The 23,042-nt window shown below is 41.4% G+C and overlaps 3 protein-coding genes and 1 long non-coding RNA gene across 5 annotated transcripts; 2 read left to right on the top strand and 2 right to left on the bottom strand.

Moving 5' to 3' along the window:
• The first annotated feature begins 648 nt into the window (after positions 1-648).
• LOC6034782 (bombyxin B-1 homolog) lies at positions 649-6,109 on the top strand. The gene is made up of 3 exons (XM_038249356.1): positions 649-961; positions 5,442-5,801; positions 5,861-6,109. The coding sequence occupies exons 1-3, from the start codon at positions 953-955 to the stop codon at positions 5,978-5,980; spliced, it is 489 nt and encodes a 162-aa protein (XP_038105284.1). The 5' UTR covers positions 649-952; the 3' UTR covers positions 5,981-6,109.
• A 1,473-nt stretch (positions 6,110-7,582) lies between these two features.
• Positions 7,583-11,565, bottom strand: LOC6034783 (coatomer subunit beta). Its single transcript, XM_001845004.2, has 7 exons — positions 11,440-11,565; positions 11,054-11,193; positions 9,486-10,995; positions 8,609-9,426; positions 8,276-8,549; positions 8,111-8,216; positions 7,583-8,039 (listed from the first exon to the last, which is right to left on the bottom strand). Exons 2-7 carry the CDS (start codon positions 11,139-11,141, stop codon positions 7,965-7,967), a joined length of 2,871 nt encoding a protein of 956 aa, XP_001845056.2. The 5' UTR covers positions 11,142-11,193; positions 11,440-11,565; the 3' UTR covers positions 7,583-7,964.
• A 3,076-nt stretch (positions 11,566-14,641) lies between these two features.
• Positions 14,642-15,809, bottom strand: LOC6034784 (putative OPA3-like protein CG13603). Of its 2 annotated transcripts, XM_038249455.1 has the most exons (4): positions 15,314-15,809; positions 15,104-15,246; positions 14,929-15,039; positions 14,642-14,870 (listed from the first exon to the last, which is right to left on the bottom strand). In XM_038249455.1, exons 1-4 carry the CDS (start codon positions 15,622-15,624, stop codon positions 14,800-14,802), a joined length of 636 nt encoding a protein of 211 aa, XP_038105383.1. In that variant the 5' UTR covers positions 15,625-15,809; the 3' UTR covers positions 14,642-14,799. The 2 variants fall into 2 exon arrangements, with proteins under 2 accessions (XP_038105383.1, XP_001845057.1); XM_001845005.2 differs by having other exon boundaries at positions 14,642-15,039.
• A 2,813-nt stretch (positions 15,810-18,622) lies between these two features.
• On the top strand, positions 18,623-20,034 carry LOC119765058. Its single transcript, XR_005276475.1, has 3 exons — positions 18,623-19,050; positions 19,113-19,179; positions 19,238-20,034. It is a non-coding gene; the product is annotated as an uncharacterized LOC119765058 (long non-coding RNA).
• Positions 20,035-23,042: the final 3,008 nt, after the last annotated feature.

Below are 23,042 nucleotides of genomic sequence, written 5' to 3'. Positions count from 1 at the left end.
CCTATATTGGGCCCCCTAATTTTTGCTCGAAAATGAGCAGTTCTTCGCTTTATTTTAGTAAAGTTTCTTAAACTTACATTATTTCGACTTTCTGAAGTTAAATAATCAGTCAAAAAATGATTTGATGGTTAATTCAATCATAAAATATAAATGCAGTTTTGTTGTGAAAATGCTAGTGGCCATGGCTGATTTCAGATGCCGAACTTAAAACACTTATTTTGGTAAAAAGGACAATTCAATATCAGTCAACATTAATTTAAATGATGCTGAACATGCCAAATAAATGATTTGTAGACAACAACACGCATGAAATTGTGATTTTATTGAATTTTTCATCAAAAACCCTTCAGAGGGTCCACTATAGGAAAGGGGTCCACTAATGGATAACGTACCCTCTTCCTATTAAATCAAAAAATCCCAAAAAGTAACCCTCAAAAAATCATAAAAAGAAACCCTCAAAAAGAACATAATGGAACATTGTACAGGAGGTCCTAAAGTAACAAAACGTTAATATTTTAACATTGCGTTCTTCTGGAGAACTACTCATCAAACGTTTTCTGAACAAGATGCTCCTCTCCCATCCCGTGAGAGCAAGCCGCCAAAAGGCGGCCGCGTGCTTATAAAAATGGCGGTTCGCGTACGCAACCGTTCATTCGCAGTTCAATTTCGGACCGAATCGGACCGTTGCCTCTCGTTAATCGGTGCTGAACGTCGTGATCGTCTAGCCGTTTCGGTTTGTGGATGTTGGTTTTAAGGTGAAAGTGCATAATCCTTCCGGAACCATGGACTCTTGCTTGGATTACACGAGAAAGTGCCTCAGAGTGAGCAGAACAGGTTCAGCAGAGAGGAGTCAAAAGTAAACCGGAAGAGTGACTTGTGAAAACTTAACCGTTACGAAAGTAAACGTGGATTAGCCTGGAAAGCAACCCAAGCACCGCACGAGGATCCGATTATGAAGGTGGTACGTTATGGTCATGCTGATGAACACCTTTGAACTTACTGGTTATTTCTACACACAAATATGGTCTGGGAATGAACGTTATAAAACTGCAACTAAGTGTCTTCTTATAACGCTACAATTTAAAGAATTAAATGTGGTATAACATTAGACTGTTTTTTGCCACACTTTTTCAAATGAGACTGGTGGAAACGCATGGTTAATCAAGTTTTCAGTGATTAGCATTCTTCTCCTTCAATGAAAGAGCTTCAATCAGGTTTCAAAATAGTTCAACAAACAAATAAATCTAGCTTACATGGCAGAACAAATGTACCTTCACTGCTCTCAATTCAAAATCACATCCTCGAGCTCGCGAGATTCGCTGGGTGTGGAGTGGAAAAACACGTAAACACCGATGATAACGGTCACTTCCTCCTCCTACCACATATTTGCTGCTCGAGCAGCAGTGTTGCCAACGCAAAAATGGCGACGAAGGGGAAAAGGTTGCGGTCGCGACCAGCATCATGCACTGGTCACATGGTTAGCCCATCAGCGCCCTTTCTAGCTTCGGTATTATTCCTGAAAGGATCGTGGATCGTTATTTTTTCATAACCTATTAGTTCAATTAGATAAATGAAATCCAAAAAGCTTTAAAATTTTGATGTTGCAAACGCCGTTTGTCATTGCATCATACATAACGGATTTTAAAAGAAACATATCTTTCGGTAGACGGATCTCGTGGCGCAGGGGTAGCGGTATCGGCTGCCGATCCCGATGATGCTATGAGACGCGGGTTCGATTCCCGCCTTATCCACTGAGCTTCTATCGGATGGTGAAGTAAAACGTCGGTCCCGGTTTCTCCTGTCTCGTCAGGGGCGCTGGAGCAGAAATCCCACGTTAGAGGAAGGCCATGCCCCGGGGGGCGTAGTGCCAATAGTTTCGTTTCATCTTTCGGTAGACAATAATAACTGTCCCTCATATTCAAACTGTTAACCTGTTGTCCACAATCACCTCAGTTGGCGGTTATTGTCTGATTTGCGGGGGCATGACCGCCGAAACTAATTTGTATTTTTTTTTTCTAAAACAAAACTAAATTCCACTGTATCCATTTCATTCCGAAAGATCAGGGGCAAAACAATATTTTATTCAGAGGACACTGAAATTTCAATAGAAATTGAAAAACAATGAACTAAAAAAAAATATATGCATTTTCCGGCGTTGATAATCATGTTTGGCATGATTGAACCAGTTCAAAAATATTAAGAATTTGTAAAATTCCGCAAATAATTTATTTTTTGCAAAAAAAATTAATATTAAGCTAGGATTTTTTTCAAAACTAATGAATGGGAAACAACTGCACTGGTGTGTAATGCATTTTAAAATATGATTTATGCTTCTTGAGTTTTCTGAAAACATAATCAAAGGATTTTCCAAGAATTAAATAAAGTTTCCGCGTGACTTGTGAACATAAACGTCGTTGGACTAGAATTTTCAAATATTTTATCGCATTTCAGCAATTCTTTTTAAGAACCGCCTTGAGTCAGGGGTATTCAAAAACACCCAAAAAGCAAAAATTGAAAATTTGACAATAATTTTTAATTGATTAAACCTAATAAAATTTAAGTTAATATTTGATTGTGCACATCAAACATTAATATTATTTAAGTTTTTTTTTTATTTTTTCTGCTTTTTACTAATAACTGTAAATATTGATATTCTAAATAACCCCACAGTCTTTTGCAACAGTCTGCATCACCATCACATTTAATTTAATGTCTGGGTAATTTTTTTAAAATAAATTTAGAGCTTATGGCATTGTGTTGTTTGGCCAATGGCTTTTTTTCTTTTCTTATAAGACCGATGCAAATATTTTTCAAAGTTGTTTTATGGAGAATCGAGTTTTTTATCAAGAATAGAACTAATTCCACCTGAACCAGATTCTCACCACCATGGCAGCCGTCCATTGCCGGACGCTTCCATCTCCACCGCGCACCAGGGACTAGGAAAGGGATTTGGAACGGGAGGTATTGATGCTCCACATTTTTTCAGAGTATAAAGGGAAAATCTCCACGGTATCCTCAAATAAGTATCGCTTGGAGTTTATCGGTTCGGGAAGGTGAATGTTCTAAGGAGCCAACCTAGGAGAGAGGTACACGGTGGGTAAGAAGGGGAATATTATGCAACTTGCATGCACCTTGTTAATTCCTCCTGGAAGTACGTCGAAAATCTCGGTCTAACTGGACAAATATGTACATTTTCATCAAGATAAAAATTCTTATATATGAAAAAATCAAATGCTATTAAGTTCAATCAAGCTCATATTTGGGATTTGAGCTCAGTATGCCCACCGTAACCAGCCCCTGAATGACCGCCAAAATGTTATTTTTGTTACACCCTACTGAGTATGATCGTAGTAGCTGTTTATAACAGAAATGAGTTAAATATCAAATAATTTTGAAAATTGGCTCAAACTGTCCCACTAAAATAGACATAACTTTACTACAAATGGACATAATTTCATACTTTTTTCTGCAAAACTGTTCTTCATTTTGTTTGAAACAATGCTGGAACATTAGTTTTTGAATTCAGACATGACAGTTTACTTACCAGAGCAAATTGAGCATATCTTTCTAGAAATAGGGGAAAGTGGGGCAAGTATAACAAGCTAAGGAAATGCTCGTTATAACCCATTAAAAACGTAAAAATAATTTGTCAGATATTTTCATAATCATCTTATTCCAGGTCTTGACTTAGACTTTGATAGAACAAGTTTTTAAAAAATCCTGGTTTTTAATGTAAAAAATTGATTTCAAAATTTTTGATTTTGCGTACGTTCTACTCAACTAGTGGGGCCCGACGAACAACCCCTAGGGGCAAGAGGAGCAATGCATGAAACAACATGTAAATTTGCTATCAATTGAACTGGTATCACTTAGATATATCACATTAGAATGTATTTGAAACGTTTCTTTTATTTTTAGATTAAATAATAAAAAAACGAAACGAAAAACGAAACTATTGGCACTACGCCCCCCGGGGCATGGCCTTCCTCTAACGTGGGATTTCTGCTCCAGCGCCTCTGACGAGACAGGAGAAACCGGGACCGACGTTTTACTTCACCATCCGATAGAAGCTCAGTGGATAAGGCGGGAATCGAACCCGCGTCTCATAGCATCATCGGGATCGGCAGCCGAAGCCGCTACCCCTGCGCCACGAGACCCACATTAAATAATTAATGTGATTAAATAATAATATTTTACAAATAATTTGGTCGTATTTATGAAAACAAATTATAACTTAGATGATAAATAGTAAAATTTCATAATATCACTATATTTTGTATGGACAATTTTTTGTTACAATTGTTCATCAGTTTTGAGTACTTTTATGTATTTATTTCCCAATAAAATATGTTGTTGCAGGAATTCGTAATTTTTTTCATACTGAAAATCCATATGGTACACTTTCCCCATCTGGACAAGATTTTTTAAAAGCTCTCTACAAAAGTAACCAAAAGTTAAATCATACTTTATAATAGGTGCAAGTCATTGGTAGGGACACTACTGATCTAGGAAAAATAGCATTTTGATAAAATGAGCCTTAAAACGAACCCTAAGCCTTATTTTGTACTTTCCTTTGTACAAAGGTTTTGAAAAAAAAAACTTCATTAAATCTTATGCCCCGTGGCGTTTACGTCGTTTTGGCGGTTATGTGGTAGTAGAATCAGCTAATTGCATTGCTAGCAAGAATTTCTCATACTGGAAATAATCAAAATTGTAAATATTACGACCGTACGAGCGATTGTTCCTCTTGCCCCATATGGTCGTCTTGCCCCACCTTCCCCTAAAACTATTTTACACCTTCTGATGACGCTGACACTCAGATAATGGATCGATTTAATGTCAGGCTCAGGAATATATTTTGAGAACTAAGAATTGATATCTTGATGAAAATGTAAATCTTTGTCCAGAGTTAGACCGAGATTTAAGACGTATTTTTGAGGTTTCTGATGATATGTTAGGGTTTTTAACTTCAAATTGATATAAAATCAGTTTTCAACGACAGAATATTTTGGAAATCGATTTTTCTGACTCAGAATAGTCCTCCCAACAATCTCCAAGATGAATTTTCGAGGTGCATGCAAGTTGCATAATAATCCCCTTCTTACCCGCCGTGCGAAATATCTTCATGAAACTTTCAGGAGTGATTGAAAATCATCTTTTGAGTGGATTTATTTTTTTTTCTCTAATTGCAATTTTGTGATTTTTCACACGTATGTAAGTAGGGCTACAAAATCCGTACAAATTCAAAAGTTTCTTTTTAAAGCAGAATCAAAGAAAGCAAAACTAATGTCCCTGTTTAGACTTCAATCCCGATTTGCCCCATTTCAAGGTAGTAGTTTGAATTGTTTAAAAATGGCTTTTTTTGTCGATATTAACCTGATTTTTCAACATCATTGTTTGTTGTGAACATGTTTCTAAACTGAATTTTCTATTTATTGCAGGGACTAATCGTAACTGTCGTGCTATTGATGACTCACCACGCGCACGCAAGGGCCGTTCGCCGATCATGTGGCAAATATCTAGCAGACCGGATATACGATATTTGCAAAGCCCGGGGTGGCTACAGCCAACTTAGTGCGGCTCCTAGCATTACGACCACCACCAGGGCACCTGAGCTGAGCCATCGGCGCGTCAGACGGGGAGTGGTTGAGGAATGTTGCCGTCAGAGCTGCACCGATGCCACCTTAATTCAGTATTGCATGGAAAGTGCAGTTGAATCTGCCGAAAATGCACAATTTGGAGGAGGTTTGGACCCGAACAAATCGGCGATGCCGTCACCGACGGAGAGATCTACAAACACGGTAATTGTTACGAAATGATGCATATTTGTTCAACTGACTTACGGTTTGATTTGTTTTAGATTTTCTCGACCAAGTTTCCGATCCGGAACACCGTTCCGTTCGAGGTGGGCACCGTTCGGCCAGAGTTCAACAATATTAATGCAAAATATGTCGTCAATCGACGGAAACAGTACTACTAACTCACTGACCTCTGCTGGTGGAGGGTTACTAAAAGTGATTGAAAAAATACTTCATTGTATGAAGTGTGGCTGTGATTATCTTCTTAGTTTAGACAAAATACAATTTCTAGTCATCAACGAAAGAAAAAATTCACTATATTTGTTTTGATGACCATCACAGCCATCGATATGGCCAAAAACCGATTTTCAACCGTTTTATACTTTATAAAAGCAGTCTTATTATTTTTTTAAACTGGGTTTGCTAGCCCAATAACAAGTCGCAAATTATTTACATTCCCTTCTCGAATAAGCCCCGTTACATAAGCTGTCTACAGATGCGCTGCCACTTAACTCGATTCTGAGCTTCATTTCTCCAATTCCGCTTTGGAACTCCGAACTCCCACACTTTACAGATCTGCCTTGATCTAGTTCAAACTCCTTATACGTGGCGCGCTCCTCCGCCACGTTGCAACCGTAAAATTAAATACCAACTTCACTTGATTGGTATTCTGGTTCGGTTGGCGTGCATCCGACGTTTACGGCATCTTCACTTTGGTTGTACTCACGACATTTCTCGAGGATTGCGCCAGTGAAGCCCGCTTGGTAGGCCCCCATGAAGCTCCTTGCATGGAGTGACCGCTGACGGCAGGGAATCCAGAAGAGGATTTTGTAGGCCGCGTTGATGAGCACGGTAGTTGCCGCAGTACCGCTTATCGCCCCGTCCCCTTTATTAGCTCTGTTGTTCTTCAGCTTCCTAATCTCTCTCTTCATTCACTGGGAAATGTTCACATGCTGGGGGTGCTCCAAGGTTGACTCCTACGCCGTCTCCGCTCGCTTCATCGCAGTTGAGGTGCTCGTTGAAGTACCTATCCAACACCTCGCTTCTGCCCGTGATCAGGTTCATCTTGCTGTACCTACAAACATCGGCTCGCGGCACAAAGCCTTTGCGAGACTGGTTGACATTTTCGTAGAATTTTCGCGTTTCGTTAGCTTGGAGTAACGATCTCGGTCTTCTTGCTGGCTTGAAGACCGCGACCTGCCGATTCAGAACCTGCTTGTGCCGTTCCACTTCTCCCTTGTTGTTCGTCATCCTACCAATCGTTTCGACTGACTCGAATCGCACTACCCAGTGTTGCTTCCGAGCGAGACAGCGCCAAGTTCTTCCTCACCTGGCAGCATTGGGGCTTTGTTGATGGCGAGCTCACCCTCGTCCGGTAAGGCAACAGTACATTCCTGTACTCGTAGTCTAGAAGTTCGCAGAAAAACGTTCGTGTCATCGTTGGAAAGAATGCGGATGCTCCCGATGATGGTGAGAGACTTGTGGTTCCACGTCCCGAATTTCTTTGTAGGGATACTTTTCGAAACCTAACACCGGAGGCTAGCACAGCCGTCTCCCTCAATGGTGGTTGGGGTAACACTTAGTTATTGCAGAGTGTGAACAAAACACGTCTGTAGGGTAAGGTTGATAAACCGGTCTACTCGGTTATCTCCAACAGTTAAACAGTTAAAGTTAAATGAAATCAAAGTCCTTTAAAAAAAACTCAAAAAATACACAATAATTCTAGAAGAGATTTCATGATATTGAAAGGAGTTTTCTTTCAAAAAAGTTACAACCTTTTTCTTTAAGTGTAGTGTTATATATGTATATATTAATAATCAATGTGTTGGGTTGAACAATAACTTTTTTTTTTTCACGAGCGTCAATAATTGGTTTTCATTTATTTCAGACAACACGCCAGTTTTTTCATCGCAGAGATAGTCATAATTATTTGTGTTAAGTATAAATTTCTTTCGCGATCCCATGCCGTACAGCAGCTTTCAGCGTTCCGTCTGGTCTGGTGTTTACCTCTAATACTAGGCTTGTTTCTGTTTAGGAATGGAGTTTCTACAATGCAACTGCCCACTTTGATGCTCCATAAGAAAAAGTAATTATAATTTGCTTTAAAAAAAAACTTGTTTGAAAAGATAGTTCCATTATGCACTTAAAACGAAGATTGGATTTTGTTTAGGCGGCAGCCGATTTCTCTTGCAGACACTTTTGCGTGTGGTTGATTTTGTCACCCAAGCTCAAAGCCATGCCCTGGTGGAGAATTGCGAATTAGCTTGTTTTTTTTTAGCAGAGGTGGTGGGAAGAAGAAGAAGAAGTATTACCTGACTCTTTGCCCGTATCCGGATGTGTCCCGTAACCGGTGCGTCCGGTCGGTCCAGCGGCTTCTCAATGCTCAGGTTGGCCAGAGCGTCCTCACCGAAAATGGATCTGAAGCAGTAAGCGTTAGGAATCGAGCGTGAAATTTTGCCCCCCTCTGAAGAACTCACCTAGCGTACATGTTGGCGGCCATGAACCCGCACTGGCCGGACAGTGCCTTTTCCGGCGTCAGACACTTCATGTTAGTCGACTTGAGCAGCATCTTGAGATACTCGTGCAGATCGGTCAGCGTGGTGTTGACCGAAACCTTGTTCTCCCACTCGAACTCGACCCACATGGTGCGGAACTCGGTGTCGGTGCAGCTCGCGGGCAGGATGTAATCCATGATGTCGATGTGGATCGTGTTCAGCACGACCACGTTGGACGAACCGGTTGTGTCGTATACTGTGAAAGTGGGGAATTACGATCACGTTGAAAAGCAAGCATTTTTTGAATAATCTTACCAATATTGCCAAAGATAATTCCGTTTTCGGTCGAGGAAACTTTTACGTTTGCCTTGATGTTGCAAAAATCATGCGGGGCCAACACGACCGGATGGGGCCGTTCAACGAGCTTCAAATCGCCCACGGTGGCCAGTTCCAGGGTGCAATTCTGCAGCGTGTCGCTCGTTTGGTTCACAATCAGCACGTCCAGCACGATGTCGTACTGATTTACGTGCACGTACGCTTCGGCGTAAACCGGATCGGAGAAGCCCGTCAACTGGGTGACCTTGTTGAGCTTGTTGTTGGGAGATGCCACATCCGACAGGGCGGTACTCTTCGTTCCGGCCAGGGCCTGATTCAAGCTGGATTCGAAAACGTTTTCCCCAAGTTGGTCATTCTTTCCGCTGGAAAGCTGCGTGAACGCAATCGGATCGTCGGGCTGGATTTTGGCGGCGACCTTTTGCTTGTCCTTCTGGGTTTGCTGTTCCTCTTCGTTCTGAGCGCTCAACATGTTGGCCAGTGCGTTACGGCACGATTTCCTGAAGATTTCCACAATTTCCGGCGTGCGCAGGCTGAGCGTTTTCAGACAGAGGAAAATGCGGTCCATGTCGTCATTCGTGATGGCCTTCGTAGGCAGTCCGGATTTTCCCAGGTGCAGAATCGAGCTCATTATCAGCATCGCGCTCGAGCAGAGACGGTTTTGCTTCTTCTCGTTCGACTCAAGCTCGATGAAACGCAGCACCAGCTTCGTGAGGGTCGCGGCCAGCGTAGTGCCGATGAAAAAGTCCCCGTCCATCAGATATTGGCGCAGCGGGGGACGTTCCACCTTCTTGGAGACGCTACAACAGAGATAAAAGTTTTTAAATTGTTCATTTACCGGATTCACTGTTCAACTTACGGCGCAACGCTAAACGCACTCTGCGTGGCGTACGTTCCGTCCGATGTGACCTTGTTGTTTGGCACCGCCACACTGTTTGGCGCCTTATTTTCGTCGTTTTCGTTCCCTTCGCCAGCGAGACGGCGCTGTTCAGCCTCCACGATCGGAACCTCACCGAGCGTCTGGTTGATGCTGGTGATGACGTCCAGGATGTCCTTGACCGTGGTGGCGTACTCGCCCAGAATCCAGAGGGTAGCGCGTTGAATCTTGGACGATTTGATGGCCGGGAATGCCTCGAGCAGTTTTTCGATGACGAGCGGTTGCAAGTGCGGGAACTTTTGGATTGCCTCGCGCACAAAGATCAGCACGTCGGCCGCCGCCAATTCGTTCGAATCGGACAGAAATTCCACCAGCACCGGTATGACCGTTGCGGCCACGTCGGGGAACTTGATGCAGCAACTGTGCAGCGTACGCACCAAAAGTTGGCGATACTTTCCAGTGTCCTCGTGCTCAATGTTGTGGGTTTTGGAAACCTCCTTCTTGAGCACCAAAACCATCTCTTCGATATTGCGCGATGAAACCAAATCCATGGCAAGTGTGAGAGTTTTGCGGCGAACTTCAATATCTGTAGCGGACAAGACGCGAAGAATGTCCATGACCAGTTCCTGCATCACACGCTCCATGTTTTCGTTTTCCTTCAGTGCAATCAGACGATCCAGGACAATCAGTTTTACGTTATTATCGCTCTCCTTGATGATCAGCTCGATGTAACAGCTGACGGCCGCTTTAATGGCCGTTGGCGCAGTGGAAAGTGTCACGAGAGTTCCAGCGGCTTCATAGCGAACCGCGTTCGAGGAAGAATTTAGCAAATTGTAGATGCAACGAATGAATCGTGAACGCTCGGCTGGGTTCGCATGGCACACCTTGTAGATCAGCTCAACGATGACCAGCTGCAGAATGTCGCCAAAGTTATTCACCTGATCCAGGCACGAAGCCAAATAATTCAACGCTCGCTCTTGATCAGCATGAAGCAACATCAGGAAAGCATTCCGCTTGCACGACATGTCCTGCTGTGAGTCCAAAAAGTTGGCCACCAGTTCCGGACCGTCCGGCACGAGCCACTCAAAGTTCTTGTAAATTGTGAATATAGCCAAAACAGCATTCCTCCGCACATACGAGTGCCGGTGCTCCAGACAGGCACGAATCGCCGGCATCAGCGGTTCCAATAGCTCCGGTTCCTTCAATTTACACAAAAATCGCAGCGTCGATCCCCGCAAAAACTCATTCGGATGTTGCAAATCCTTCCGGTACGCGTCGCACACCAAAATCATTTCCTGCAGAAGCTTTCCATCCGGCGAGGTCTTCGGAACAATCTCCCAGTAAATCAGCAGCAGCTTCTTGATGGTGTGATTCTGCAGCGGCAGAACAAACCGAATTATGGTCATGAGCAAGCTTGGCAGCCGCTCGCCATTCAACAACAGCTGAATAACCCGCTTTAACGTATCGATCTTTACATTCAGCTCGCCTTTCTCTGTAAAATACAAAATAAGTCAAAAAATATTTTAATAAAACTTAAATCCAATTCTCACCAAGATCCATCTTGAGCTGCATTTCATTGTACGGCTCCGTCTCCTGCGCGTTGATGATCGTGTAGCACGGTGCTTCCGAGAGGAACATTTTGATCCGATTTCAGCCTGGCCGCTTATTTCAAAATCCAAAATTTGCAATCCTGAAAAAAGAAAACAACAAACTCAACACTCAATCAATGTACTAAAAATCCTCCCGCACAGCGATGACAGCTCAGCAAGTCCAACATTGCGCCCCTCACCCCTCCACTACAACACCCCCTCGACGAACCCATCCGGGACAAATTTTCGCCGAACAGTGCAAAACTTGCAGGCGCACTTCACGACCGAAATTCACTCCTTCCGCGCAAACTTTAAGCGAGACGAGTAAACTGCACTTTGATACGTACCTGGGTTGGGCAAGAGACGAAATTACCAGCAAAATTGTCGACTTAATTTGCACAAAACTTTTCAGCCAGCTCGCATGACAACCAGATACGTGTACAGACTTCACTTTTAGTACCCCCATTTTTAGAACATGGTCGTCGCCGATGTTGACGTAGCGCTGCAGCCCCGGTGGAAAAAATATGCCATGCTACACAAATATTTGAAAGTACTCCAAAAAAAGTATCAAATAATCACAGAATAAGGCAAAAAAAATTAAAAATCTTTACATTTTGGTACCGTAAACTGGGGTCAATCGGGACACATGGGGCGAATCGGGACAGCATTTTTAACCATGTTGGAGCACTAAATTTTGATTTTTCTGGTTGGTTTCGGTTAGAACAGACTCGGGCCAACAAAATGTGTACATCCATTTCCAAATTTAAAAGCTTTAAGTGCTCTAAAAACTGCTGTCCCTATTCAGACTGTAGTCCCGATTCACCCCAGATTACGGTACGTTCGTTTGAAGGCTAGTTCCACACTGAGTGCCGCACTCAGAGCTGTCAAAGTGTTTGTTTGAAGAAACTCGCGCTAGTTCCGCACGAGTTTCACCGACATCTTGGAACTGAAACTCTAGTGCCGCACTCGATATTTTTTCAGTTTCATGCGGGTTCCACGCACACTCACAAATGACGTTCGATTGAAACAAAACTGACACCGACGGCTCTTCAAACGAACGTACCATAAATGTTCGACGTGAACAGCTTTTCTAATGGTACGTTCGTTTGAAGAGCCGGTGCGGCACTGAGTGCCGCACTCGTCGGTGCCAATTTTGGTTCAATCGAACGTCATTTGTCAGTGCGCGTGGAACTCGCATGAAACTGAAAAAATATCGAGTGCGGCACTAGAGTTTCAGTTCCAAGATGGCGGCGAAACTCGTGCGGAACTAGCGCGAGTTTCTTCAAAGAAACACTTTGACAGCTCTGAGTGCGGCACTCAGTGTGGAACTAGCCATCAAACGAACGTACCATACGGCTTTCTAGGCCCAATGAAAAAAATATAATTTAACCCAAAAATGACGAACTTCTCGTCACAGTGTCCTGATGCAAACAACCCAGTCACGACGTTCTAGCAAGATTCTAGCAGAATTCTTAGAGAGCTAGATATTCTTAGAGCATTCTAGCAGAAATGTTCCACCGTTCTAGCAGGATTCTGACAGAACCAGCTCTGCTAGAATATTTCGTGACTGGGAATGATCGAGCTCGAGCTGTCACAGCCCTGCGAAGTATGTTGGCTGACATATCGGGCGGCCAGTCAAAAAAACCAGCTAGAAGTCGCCTGACAAAAAACTTTTGCTAGAAAGAGATAGCAAACCTGATGCAAACAAACGTCCAGCTGTAATGTGAACATACTTTGAATGTGTTGGTAAATTTCTGACTAGAAAGCCTTCTATCACTCATTTGCAACACTGCCCCTGACTCAAGGCGGTTTCAAAAACTCCCAAAGGCAAAAACTGGAAATTTGGTTTATTGGACCTTTTAAAAAAACCTCCAGATACTAAGTTTAAATTTATGTAAAAAAAAAACAGAGCCACGGTTCTTTTTTAAAAAATTCGGTCTTTTGAAAGGACCGTTCCTTTATCGAGAAATTCAGAATGTAAAAAAGAGTTCCCAGAATATTCTTCCAAAGTTTTTTTCGCGGAAATCAACGCAATTGGGTCCTATAATTTAGCTTTAATTTGTGATATTATTGTTCACAACGATACCCAGTTCACTCAATCGGAATTCTGAAACGGAATTAAATTCGAATCGTTTACATATTCCGTTTCAAATGCAACGACCGATACGTACACGGAATCGGTTGTTGCGTTTGAAACGGAATACGTGAACGATTCGAATTTGATTCCGTTTCAGAATTCCGATTGAGTTAACTGGGTAAAGCTTTGTTTTTTTTTAGTACAATGACCCTTTGAACGACCGCAGAGGATTTAAAATGGATTTTTTAAATCAATTTTGGAAAGTTAACTTCGCAGCCCTTCTTGACAGAAAAGTTCCTACATAGTGCTATAGGACCCTATTGCGCAACATAAAAAGCAACTTTTTCCAAAATCCTTATGTATGTTTGAGTGCTCCCCTCATTCAAGCATTCAAACGTTTAGGTTCATGAAGAAATCTTGACATAGTGAACGCCAAGACTTCGGTTTGAGCATAATTGGGTCCTAAAATGAAGCTTAGATTGCTGATATTATTGTTTACAGCGATAAAGCTTATTTTTCTGAGTACAATGACCCATTGCACGACCACAAAGAGTTAAAAATGGATTTTTGAATCAATTTTGAAAAATTAACCCCGCGGTCCTTCTTGACAGAAAAGCTCCTACTTGACAGCTCGTTCCAAGGGGACCATAGTTGATCCATCGAAAAAATGTTGTCTTGACAAAAAATTTTTTTGCGTTAAATTGAAAAAAAGTGATCAGAAATGGTTTTTAATCGTGTTTTTTACCGTTGTACATAAAAAATTACATAGGGCTTTAGTACCCAATTTTTGAAATAATTTATAAAAATCCAATAAAAGAAGATCAAAAATCACTCCATGCTTTAAAATAGCCTTTTCAAAAGAGCGAGAAAGCCGCTCATTTCTTTGAGCGACCGAAAATGTGCGGCTCCTAAAAAAGAGGTGGCTCTTCTTTTTCTAAAATGTATTTCTTATGAGTGGTTGTTCAAATGTTACGTGCATAGCAGGTTCATTAGGAAGCGTTACCACAGGAATTATACTGCCGTTCTACGCATAATTGTCCCATGTTCAAAAAAGTGCAACTGAGAAAAAGACGATTGAAATTTTTCGACCGATTTCGGTGTTTCTACGCATAATTGTCCCGTGGATTCCTATTCGCCCTATGTGTCCCTAATCACCCCAGTTAATAAGTTATCACTCCTGCTACACTACAGGTAAACAAGACATAATGCTTCGTAAAACTAATGATTCCGTGTAAGAAAATACTTGGTGGGACAATTATGCGTAGAAATACAACGATGGGACAAACAGACTTGGTGTTGTTTTTAATGTGTTTCCGAACAAAGTACCAGATTTTATGTGTTTTTCTTAAAGTACACATCAGACTAAACTTAAAAATGTCATTAAGTCAAAATCGTCCAAAACTGACATGGGACAATTATGCGTAGAACGGCAGTATAGTTCTATAAAAAAAAATAATTGAAAAACAACAATGTTCAATGCAGAAACGAGCGTCATTTATTGAAATGGTAAGTTCAACAATCGCTGAGCGCAAACTATGTACACAAACAAAAATTCTAGCCTTTTTTATCCTGTGGAACAACAAACACATTGGTACAATTTATCTACTATCACTAGTATTGAGGAGATAAATTAGGGCTTTCGAGACGATGCCAGCTCGTCCGTTTTCTGCAGCTTCGTCGCTGTCCGACTCTGCGTCGTCTCTATAAAAAACCTCATTTTCAATCACATTTAACGCTTGTGTTACCAGGCCAGAATTACCACTGGACGTGGGGTATGGTGGCCTATCCGGAATATACAACGGTTGCTCGGCGCTGTTCTTCTTGCCGGTCAGCTCCGACAAGATTTTTGGCGTCCATGAGGATTTTGATTCTGAAATTGAAACAATGCCGTTTTAGTTCTATCTTTAGAAACGGTGTCTCTAATGTCTCTCTACCTAAATCTGCTACGACCCGAGCCATTTCACGGATCTGAGTATCTTGACGTTGCACTTGGAAAATCAACTCGTTGATTGTTGCTTGAAGCTCCAGCTTTTCCTGCAGGACTACTTCCTCCTTGTTGGCTTCCTTTCGAACTTGTCTGCAATGAAATGTATCGTGAGAATCGAGATGTTAGATGTTATACTAAACATTGTCCCCGATCTTACCGTTGGTATTCCAGCAAGAGCAAGCCGGCACCGATGGTGAAAATTACGATTTCACCCAATAAATTCGCACCCAGCTCAATGGCCATCGCCTCGTTCAGTACCGGAACTGCGGTAGGCTTGCCCAGGTTCATGGCCCACATTTTGGTCTTTACCTCCATCCAGTTGTAGAATTGAGCCGGTGGCATGCACACGTACTTCCGGAAGAACGGACTGTTTTTGGCCCGTGCTTTCAGCAAACTGGCGATCGGCTTGGAAATCTGCTTCATGGCAAGCACGCCCAGTTTGGCGGCCGGAAAGGCACCCACGACCATCTTTGGGCCTTTTGTGCGCTTCTTAGAACCGTTAACAATTTACCCGTATGCCAAGGCAGCAGAAATTCACTAGTTTTCGCTGATTTCTTACAAAAATTGGAAATCTTGTCCCGAAAGAGTTTATTTTTATGCAATACTTTTGTTGAACTTGTCCGCCGAATGCGTGCAAATTGTGGATGACAGTTCCGGAGTACACGGATATCGTTAAAACCAAATTTATGTTTCCATTTTACACATTTCATAAATTTATGAGGCGACCTCGAAAATGCATACAATGTAGAAACCTGCCGCCTCGTTTTTTTGTTTCTAGAGTTTTTTTTTTAACTAACTTAATCCACCTATGTGGTTGGAGCCTTCCTCACTCATTACACTATATCATATCTCAACACCATATCTCAGTACACCATATCTCAAGACAAGGTTGCCCAGATCGTCATTGTTTTGGACTCGTTGGAAAGGTCTTTCGATAACCTAACCAACGATGGGGCGGATGGTGGATCCGGACATAGTTTACATACATTTAAGTGAGATCCGGATATATGTGAAAACACATTTTTATACATAACTTTTGAACTACTTATCTAAACTTCAATCTGTATAAAACTTGATCTATGGGACCCTAAACCAAGTCGAATGCAACAGGTTCGGGTCAAATCGGTTCAGCCAGTGCCGAGAAACATGAGCTAGTTTGTTGGTCACATACATACATACACACACACATACACACACCCATACACACAGACATTTGTTCAGTTTTCGATTCTGATTCGATATGTATACATGAAGGTGGGTCAACGACGTTTTTTTACAAAGTTCATTTTTAGAGCAGGATTATAGCCTTACCTCAGTGAGGAAGGCAAAAGTTCCTATAAGCTATAGAGCTATCTAAGCCCGATCTCACACACACTAGCACACCATTTGTTTTGCTGGCTGGTACAAAATTTAACCTCACTTTTTTCGTGTACGTACACGCAATACATGCGCACGTAGATAACTCTATTGTCTTTCATATGTTTATAGGACCTATTCAGAAAAACTCTAGATTTGTTTAACCCTAGATTTAACCCTTTCAGACCTGATTGGCAATATGTATAAAAGGGAGCATTCTTTAATTACGTAACGCAGTTGGGGGGAGGCAATCCCTAAGTTGCTATGGGGCGCGGGTTCGATACCCGCCTTTTCCTTCTGGCCTTCTATCGGATGGGGAAGTAAAACGTCGGTCCATTTGCGTAAAAGAGGTTTTGGGTGACTCACCACACAAAATCCTTTATCTTTTGCTCGATTGGTACCTCCGTTTGACAGTTCCCGTGCTTCGATTGGTACTTTTGGTTTGAGATGGCCGTTCTCTAATAAGCTCCAGGCTCTCTACTTGAAATGAGCAGAAACTAGCAACAGAGACCACAAAAGACCAGGGGTCGTTAAAAAGGATTGCTTTGCTTTAATAAAAACGTTACTTAGTTGATTGGTGCCTTCCTCACATTTAAAAGGTAATGCTATCCAAAATAGGGCGAACTTTTAAGTGCTCTATCAAGACTCATTATTCGAACCATCAGATTGGGTAGACAAATCTTCATATTTCAGGGTACTTATGTGCTTACAACTTCAATCACGCAGAAAAATAAGGCATATTTGAATCAACAAAACGTTTTGTTGATTTGAAAATCAAGATTTTTGTTGTTTTAAACGTCAAAGCAACTTTTTCAAAACAACAAAAGATTTTTGTGGAATTTAGAAAATCAAGGTTTGTTTCAACGCAAAATCGGCGTTGATTATATTCAACAAAAAAAATGTTGAATCAAACCTCGTACAGGATGATTCTACAAAATATTTTTCTGCTTGATGATAGGGTAGTCAAATCTCCAATTCAATTCGTGCTTGAAAGGCTTTTTATTATCCGCGCACCACCAAACCGAAGTGCGCATCTCTTCTGTTGCGCGAAAAAATCTGTTGCGCCGAACAAAAACTAACCGGTTTTTCGTAAGCGCGTACATCAGCCTGTGGCGCAACAGGCTTTGACAGGTTGCGCTCATATTTTGATTTTTGTCTGCCTTCACAATAATAGAGTTATCCAAGCCCGCGCTCACGCACACTTGCACACTATTTGTTTTGCTGGTCGGTACAAAATTTAACCTCAATCTTTTTCGTGTACGTATACGCATTACATGCGCACGTAGATAACTCTATTACCTATCCAAAGATAGGTCACATGAAATATGGAGCCTAACATTTCAAAAGGGCACACAACTTTTGTAAACAATAGTGTATCCCTTTCCCTCAAATGACAGTTTACATAAGGTGTGAAAGGAACACACTCTTGTTTTCAAAAGTCAGCAAGGTGACGAAAGCAAACCGACACTTTTTTGAAATCTAAGACACCACGTCCCCCTCGTGAACACCCCTAAGGTGTCAACGTGGTTTATGGATGGTCCCAGTACAGTCTGCTCAAACTAAAAGAGATTTGTCCGCAAAATGAAGAGTACAAATTTAAATCGTACGGAATAGTATGGAAACATACTATCCGTGGTAGAGAAGTGTTCAAAGCAAGGGTCCTGATTGCCCCAAAAGACTCAGTCACTCGCGAGCACAAATCTAACGCGACGGAAAACTGATCTAACTGTTTCCTACCGTTTGTCACTTCCTCACCAATCGCTACTGAACATTCTCTCTTTGCTCTCCCTCTCTCTCTCCAATCGGGTAGTACAGCGAATCAGCGAATGGTTCAAAGCTGACTGAAAAAAGTTTGCGATCGGCTTTGCTTTGATCATTTAAGAAATTGCTTATTTATAAATATCAATAATATTCTGCAACAACATCAAAGACACATTTGGTAGCCATTTCTACCATGCCAAATTATAATTGACGGCCAACTGTTGTAGTGCAGGTCAAGTGAGCGCCTTGCCTAGTATTTGTTTAGGTTTACTCCTCTCTGAACATATTCGTTGAGCAAGCCGCTGGCAGCCAGTCTATGCAGCCAGCATTTCATGTTTCGCTTGTAACAGTTGCACTTGTTAGCATTTATTTATTTATTTATTTTGGTTTTTCCGTTCGTCTTTAAATGTAATTTGATCTCCGTTACCACGGTAATCAATGTAGGTGATGTTAGCCCTCACGATCGTTGGTAACTTTCGTTACCGGTTTAAGACCTGGAGAGAGAATCTCGCGGAGGTCGCTCACATGTTGAATCCTTCGGGAAGACGGAAAGGGACGGTCAGAGCCATTGCCGACCGCTAGAGTGAGACGGGAACTCAGATCTTTAAAGATCCGAAGAAGCCCGAGGCAATCTCCGGGAAACGGCGTACCAAAAGTACGTCTGGGGCCACTTTCCCCGTTCTGAGGAACCTAGTACTCGTTCACTTTGTCCCAGACCTTTGTGAAGTGTGGAGTGCGCGGACTTTTATCCCGGGTTCCCTTTTTTCCAGTCCTGAGGTTTGAAAGTGGCGTGGTAGTGTTTCCGGTTAGGTCTTAAATTCTAACTTCTCCCCCCCTAGATCTCGTCGAGTTAGAATTGTGAGTGTGCGAAATAGTGAGCCTCAGTGCGGCCTAGTTAGAGATCAGGTAAAACCGTTACCCCGTGCGAATTATCCCCGTGCATGTGCTAACCTCATTCGCGAAGTTCGAAGGCTTCGCTTCCTTTCGCCCTACCAGCAAAGCAGCACCAGTAGGAGATCGAGCGCGCGTCCACCACCGCCCGCATCGAGTGTGGGACAAGTTTTGACCCGGCACACGCTACATTCGCCGGAAGAGACGAGCCGTCAACATCTCGTCTGGAGGCGGTCCGATCCGTCCACGTGCTGGCCGGAAAGCCAACGCCGGCCCGCGCAACTTCATCAAAGTCGACCACGCAACCGCAGGTCGAACCGACATCGTCGTCTACGCCGGCTACGAGCACGCGGTGAGGAACAACAGCAGCATCAACAAGTAACAGGAGCAACAGCAGCAGTCCGGTGAGTCCGTTCTTTTTCATCGGGTGAAGGGTGACGGCCACAGAAGGCGTCACGAACGTTTTTCCGTTCCGGCTGCGGCCGTAGAGCGGACGCCATTTTGATGGAGGGCGTCCATTTTGTTTAAGCGCGTGTTGCCATGTGCCCGGAGTGTGACGGCCTTTATTGACTCGCCCACACGTCCACGAAATAGTTCGCACTCTAGTGCCTTTTGTCTGCCGCAGTCCGCTTGACTGCCGGTGACGTCAGCGATCAGCTGTTCCAGCTGACGAGCAGAAGATTTGAGGTTGAGGAGAGAGCACAAAAGCACGGGGTAACAGAAGAACAAACAGTACAGACAGTAGGGAGAGCAAACGCACACAGTAGGAAGATGGTTAGGTAGACGTTGAAGACGAAACAATGAATGAAAAATACAAAACCTTAGACTAGTCCAATAAAATGAGCACCTCTTTTTGATTTCCTACCTGAAGTATTTTGTGTGATTATTTGGAGTTCAATAAAGTCCCTGCAGTAAAAATGAGCTCACGTGTTAGTTTTTCTGGTCGATCCGGAGCGCTGCTTCCGTCACTTTAGGGTCCGTTCCCAGTCCTTTCCTCCCCAATGCAAAAGTTCTGCGTATCTCCCATGCTTCGTGAAGTTCTCTGGTGGCGGGTGTCGGTACTACCCATGATAATTCATACGGGCACGGGGGGTCCTATACTGGTGGATTTCTGAGGAGCTTTTTCGGGAGGCTGAGCTTTCCGTACCGTTCTTGTGGGTCACTTTGGTACGCTGGCCGATTCGATCTTGCTTCTTCCCTGGGAAGAAGTTCAACCGAGCACCTCTTCGAGAGTCTCAAACCGGGCAAATTTAACATGGCGGGCAGTCTCCCTCACGGGAGTGGCGCATAAGCTGCACCGTTTGCAACCGATCGAATCGCAACGGCTACACGCTATATGTAAGGTATGCACTTCGGAAGAAACCGGTCAAGAAAAATTTCAAATGGGCAGCAGCGGTAGAGAAAGTAAGCCAGAGAGGGTGAAGAAAAGCCCCAAGAAAACGTTCCGTCTCTTTTGTTCTGCCGTTCGTAAAGCTGTTTCTTGACCCCCATTCTTTTGATTAGCATACCAGCCCATAGCCGGTAAAGATTCATTCAGTGATGAGTGAGTGATTTCTGATCTTTGAACTGAAAATCAGGAAACTTGGTTCAAAGTTCCCTTAATTGACAATCGGTACTGAACAAGGGTAAATAAATAAAAATCGAAAAAAATAGCATAGAGCAGGGTGGCCACCAGATTTCGATTTTCAATTTCCCGGTTTTTTCCCGGTTTTCTCCCGAGCCCAGAAGGAATTTTCCGAAATGTTTTTAAACCAAACTACAATGTTTTTTTAGGCTAACGTTAGTACCAACATACTTTTTGAACACATACTTTTGGTTCAAAGTTTGAATTCATCAAGAAAGCTTTCAAATCTTGAGTAAAAAGTAAGTAAGTTGTAAACGAAGCCGTTTTTATCTGTTTCCAATCCAAACATCTAATTTCCATAATGATTGGGATTTTTCATCATCATACATGTAGATTGTATAACCTCAAAATAAAAAAAAAATCGTTTTAGTTTTTAGAATGAGATTAATTATTACTACAATTTATTAATTTTAAAGAAAAGAATTGCAAAAATAAATTGTTATCAACAGTTATGTAAATGCTCGTTAATTCGTTAGTTGCCTCGAAAAATCAGGGGGCAAAAAATATTTTTCAAAAAACATCAAAATTTCAATTGAAATTTAAGTGCAACCAGCTGAAATCAATATAAAATGCATTCCCTTGCGTTTGGAATCATTTTTAAGCATGTTTGGATTAATGTAATTTTTTTTTTAATTTTACACCTTTAGTTTTTTTTATTTTTTGTTACCGCCAAATCTTACATTTTTTGAAGACAAAACAAATAAACTAGTGTAAAATGTATTTGAGCACTTTTTGCATTCAAATGTTGAGACTATGGATTGTTCCCCCACTTGACCCCGGCCAGAGCCGAGGGACAAAATTTTTGAAAAATATTAGCATCGGCCTTATTTTCAACATGATCTCAATTTTTGTGTTGATGTAGTAACCACCTAAAAGTGATTGCCTTTATTTCAAGTGACGTTTTTGTAGCAGAATTCTAAATATATTGTATTTTTAAAATATCTGAAAATTTTAAAATTTTACATAAATTTCAAACGACATTTAAAAAAAACTTTGCAAAAAAAAAATCATTGCAAGTTGTCCTTAATAATTTGTCTGGCTGAGAATCTCAAATATTATCAAATAAAATAATATTTACAAACAGAAACTCCATGATAATATTATTTTTATGTTGAAATATGTTATAATTCAACGGTTCTCAACCTTTTCTAGGCTAGGTACCCTTTTTCGTGTTACTTAAGCTGCTGGTACCCCCTAGCGTTCATACATGAAATTTTTCGTTTGCATGAAACATGAATTTTGAAGTATTAAAAATGGCGTAAATCTTGTTTCTAGAGTTGTTTAAAAACATGTGCTGGATAGGCCACACAACGTCCATGTACATCTCTTCAAATCAGTTTTCTTAATAAAGCTTCAAAATAAAATGTTGTTCCCTGTTTTTCTTTGAAACTATCTACTGAAAATGTCTTCAAATTTAGAGAATATTTTTTTGTAAATTAAATTTTCGTTGTCTTTTTCATTTCTACAAACAACCCCGATATTTTTTTAAATTTTATTTTTATGTAAATTTAAATTTTGTAAATAGTATTTTTTTTGAAGTTGTAGCTATTTTCAATTGAAAAATTATTCTATTAAATGGTTGAGAAAATTCTTTTCTGCTTTCTTTTTTGAACATTTTTGATCCATTCTTTTGTTGCATATACAAATTTGAAACAAATAATTGTAGAAAAAAAAAAAAAACAAAAAAAAACTCAAAAACGATGCACTTTACTTCAAATTCATAAAATTTCTAAACGAATGCAAATTATAGATTTACAATTTAAATATTTTTTAAACATTTTCTGATTGGTCAAAAACAATTCGCCCGTAATTCATTGAACCTTAAGCATGGTTGTTATTTTTTTTTTATTCAAAGCAATTTGTTTTTTTATTCTCTCAAATATTTTGTTTGGGACAAATGTTCGCCATTGTGGGGTTTGTCCTCCGGACCCCCTGAGACCGCTCGTTGTACCCCCAGGGGTACATGTACCCCAGGTTGAGAATCGCTGGTAGAGGAAACATTTTGCTTTATTAAAAAAATAAATCGCCATGTAAAAATATAATAGGATACAAAAAACATCCCTAACCAAGAAGCATGAGTCTATTACACAAATTCAAACATAGTTTTCGCGAATTCTTCATTTATAATAACAGGAATAATATTCTAATTGAGAAAAGAACATATTGAATAAATTAAAGAGGCTTTTGTTAAATTTTAACTAAACTTAAAATATTTTCCCGGTTTGTCAGTCGAATTCCCGAGTTTTTCCCGGTT

Source organism: Culex quinquefasciatus, chromosome 1, assembly GCF_015732765.1.
Source record: "Culex quinquefasciatus strain JHB chromosome 1, VPISU_Cqui_1.0_pri_paternal, whole genome shotgun sequence".
NCBI classification, from domain to species: domain Eukaryota; kingdom Metazoa; phylum Arthropoda; class Insecta; order Diptera; family Culicidae; genus Culex; species Culex quinquefasciatus.
The sequence above is the reverse complement of the archived record's forward strand: the minus strand, read 5'-3'. Positions and strand labels throughout refer to the sequence as shown.

Excerpts from the sequence above, each read along its gene's own strand:
- LOC6034782 (XM_038249356.1), top strand. Across the intron at positions 5,802-5,860 it reads CGGAGAGATCTACAAACACG|ATTTTCTCGACCAAGTTTCC; the intron begins GTAATTGTTACG and ends GATTTGTTTTAG.
- LOC6034783 (XM_001845004.2), bottom strand. The coding sequence starts at position 11,141 with ATGTTCCTCTCGGAAGCACCGTGCTACACGATCATCAACGCGCAGGAG. Across the intron at positions 9,427-9,485 it reads AGTGCGTTTAGCGTTGCGCC|CGTCTCCAAGAAGGTGGAAC; the intron begins GTAAGTTGAACA and ends TCTCTGTTGTAG. Across the intron at positions 8,217-8,275 it reads GCCGCCAACATGTACGCTAG|ATCCATTTTCGGTGAGGACG; the intron begins GTGAGTTCTTCA and ends TTACTGCTTCAG.
- LOC6034784 (XM_001845005.2), bottom strand. The coding sequence starts at position 15,624 with ATGGTCGTGGGTGCCTTTCCGGCCGCCAAACTGGGCGTGCTTGCCATG. Across the intron at positions 15,247-15,313 it reads CTCTTGCTGGAATACCAACG|ACAAGTTCGAAAGGAAGCCA; the intron begins GTAAGATCGGGG and ends ATTTCATTGCAG. Across the intron at positions 15,040-15,103 it reads TCGGGTCGTAGCAGATTTAG|AATCAAAATCCTCATGGACG; the intron begins GTAGAGAGACAT and ends TTTCAATTTCAG.